This window comes from Chaetura pelagica, unplaced genomic scaffold, assembly GCF_000747805.2.
Source record: "Chaetura pelagica isolate M959 unplaced genomic scaffold, ChaPel_1.0 scaffold138, whole genome shotgun sequence".
Taxonomy (NCBI): Eukaryota; Metazoa; Chordata; class Aves; order Apodiformes; family Apodidae; genus Chaetura; species Chaetura pelagica.
The window spans coordinates 2,025,681-2,028,834 of NW_009954215.1; the positions used below are offsets into that span (position 1 = coordinate 2,025,681).

At 40.9% G+C, this 3,154-nt stretch overlaps 1 protein-coding gene across 1 annotated transcript in view; it reads left to right on the forward strand.

Annotated features, from left to right (window-relative positions):
* The first annotated feature begins 915 nt into the window (after positions 1 to 915).
* LOC104393709 (nodal modulator 1) overlaps positions 916 to 3,154 on the forward strand; it is a 28,644-nt gene continuing 26,405 nt past the window's right edge. The window contains exon 1 of the mRNA XM_010003223.1: positions 916 to 954. Coding sequence (XP_010001525.1) covers positions 916 to 954 — 39 coding nt within the window. The remainder of the gene's footprint in view (positions 955 to 3,154) is intronic.

Sequence of the window (3,154 nt, forward strand, 5' to 3'; positions counted from 1 at the left end):
CAGAAAATACTAAATTAAGAGCCACATTTTAAATTTATAGTGGTAGTTTTATTGTGAGACTTCACAGCCTTCTAGTCAAGTCAGATGTCCACATTATATCATTACTCAGGGAACTGTGGGTGCTTTGAGGGATAGAAGGTCCTTGCTTATCTATGCGATCTGTTGATAATGTAAAAAAGCAGCTGCCAATATAAATGTAGTGTCTAAGGGGTTCCGTGAAGGGCTCTCTAATTTTGTGGATAAGAAAGAAAAACCAAGGGAACTGTATTTTGGTAGCAAAAAGTGGCTTAGTGTCCTAGTGCTTGATTATCATTCAACATAGGAGGGATAAGCAAGTTCCCAATTGTCTTTTGTGTAGTGGCCACGTATTTTCCCCGTTACTTAAACACATAGGTCATAACCTTTTTTTCTTAATTCCTTGTTATGATGGAAAGGTCCAACTGTTTGCCTGAGGAAAATGGCCACTGACAGTGAGTCTCAAATGTGTAAACCCAGCCAGCACTTCTCCACAAATAAGCATTCAGCACAAATATTCAGATTAAAAAAATATATTTATGCTGATACAAAATCTGGCATGAGGCCAGTTTTTAATGACAGCAATTATGTTCCTTTTGCTTTTATTGATATATGAAGTCTGCTGAGCTCTTAAAAAACCACCTTGTCTCCATTGAAAGGGTAACATGGATGAAGATGACAGTGTGTCAACAATGATTTTTCTCAGCATGTATCTTGAGAGGAAATTGGTTGTCCACCTCACAATCAATGAGACAAAAAGAACCCTGTTGTTTAGGGACTTCATACCCCTGCACGATAAAGAGACCCATGATTTCACTTACTCTGTCCAGGGCATGTTGGACTTTGGAACTAAACATCACAAATGCAGCCAAAAATGAAAGCAGCCAGTAAATCAACAGGATGCCTGAAGACTGGATGCCTCTCATTCTTTCCACCTGGGTAAGGTACACGGCAAGGATCTGCAAGGAGGTACAGTTTTGTCCAAATAAATAGCTGGTAATGGAATGCCAAACATGATTATCAAATTCATGGATACAAGAGAGAAAAAACAAGTTTGTTTCTTGCCCAAACATTTCAAAATTATAGGAGCTGCAATATTCTGCCTAAAAGGCTAAAATTGAAAACCATTATGTGCAATTTTGCACTCAAGAGTGTCTCTCCAGAAAGGGAAAATAAGTAAGTACAGGTGGAACAACAGGCTGGGAGGATCCAGGCTATGAAGACACAATGGCAGAAGGAGAGGACAGACATCTAGGTTGAAGAGGAACCCCCTTTCATTCTAAATCATACTAAATTGCACACCATGAGTATGAGAAACTGGATCTTGTTGTGAGACCCATTTCTAAACACAACTACTACTTCAGCTCTTTTGAGGTGTGTTTTGCCCACAGGGCTCTATATTGTAGCTGTAGACACTGTGGTCTGCCCCAACTCCAAACCCCTCCTGAAACTCACAAAGACTGACTCCAGCCCTCTACTCTCCATGAGCTCTCTTTGTGGTCCAAGATAATGAGAAACATGGGAAATACAGTATTTATCCCGGCAGGGCTGAACGGGGCCACACACAAGGCAAAACAAAGGAAGAATTACCATTGTGATTCCCACCACAGCAGGACTAATGAAGAATGCTGGAGCCCGTGGGATTCCTTGGCTTACTTCCCACAGTACAAAGAAGACTTCAGAAAAACACAGTATTACCAGGATGAATCCAAGGACCTATGGCAGAGACAGCAAACACATGTTGGAATGGACTGAAATGGATGATCTGCTGAACTGAAGGCTCCAAGCAGCCTGGGCTTGTGACAGTTCTTCCTAAAACTTTACTTGATTTATACTCGCCTGATTTTACCTGAGTAAATGTCAAAGTAAATACAGAGATGGATTGTCAGAGAAGACTTAAATGATTTAGAGAAATTTAAGTTCTACATCAAAGTTGTCACAGTGTTAGCATCAAACCCCATCCTCTGCTCTTACCATTTTGGTTTTGAAGATGTGGGACATCCTGATGTAGCCTTTGTTTTGGTGTCGAAGATACAAGCAGTAGAAAGGAAAACAGATCCAAAGATAGGCACAAGGGATCCAAGCAATGACCGTACTCTCAAAGCACCAGGTAAATCTTGGGGTGTTTGTATACCATGTCTGGTTCCAGTCCTGTCACAGAATTAACACAGAAGTGAAACAGTAAAGCTAATGTATGCAGAATTTCACCAGCTAATGCACGTTGCTAATGCTGCAGTGGAGATGTACTCTAGTGTTACAGGAACTTAATTTGGAGTTTCAAATGTAAAAAGCATCTGGCAACAGAGGGGCTGCTGGAGAATAGTCAGGTATCACAGGCAAGGGAGCACACAGCAGTAGCGTTTTGAAAAGAATGGAAGTAGAAATAGAGGAAAGAAAAAAAGGTTGGAAAAGTGAAAGACGCCAAAGAGAGGACATCAAATATCAAAACTACAGAGAGAAAAAAAAAAAAAAGAGGAAATTTAAGTTATTTAATGTGGAATAAGAAAAACTGAGAATGAAAATGGCATTTGGAAACCATCAGAGTAGTTAGTAGGGAATGACTAGTGAAGTAAAGCTTAGGAGGAAGGAAGTGTCCTACTGCATAAACTGCATCACAACTGCATTTCCTCAGCTGTATTTATAATCCACTTGTAATTTTTCTGGCTGAACAAATACTTGGATCTCATCTGCTAACATCATAATAGTAAAAATACAGCAACTGTACAGGCAAGGATATTTTTTCTTCCCCAGCTTGTGGCGATGATTTGAGCCCTTTATGTGGAGGACATGGCGCAAAGCAAGGCTATGGCAGAGGAATCACTTGATGAAGAAAGGAAGTGGATAATGGCTCACAAATTATTATGGGAGTTCATGGACCTTGGAGATGGAAATCCATGTGAGTCTGGACTGACCAACTCATTAGAGCCCTTTCAGAGGTACTTCTGTAGTGGGTCATTCAGCAGCTACTTTCTGAAGACAATAAAGGGACTAACTTCAGTAACCTTCCAGGAGTGCAGCCAGATGCTGCACACGCCTATGTAACGCTCATCAGATTTACTGTTAATGGCAAAAAGACTTGGGCTGTTCTCTGGGTGAAAACTTATCCCTGGGAAGCCACGTCCGTCACACCAGCAGCCTC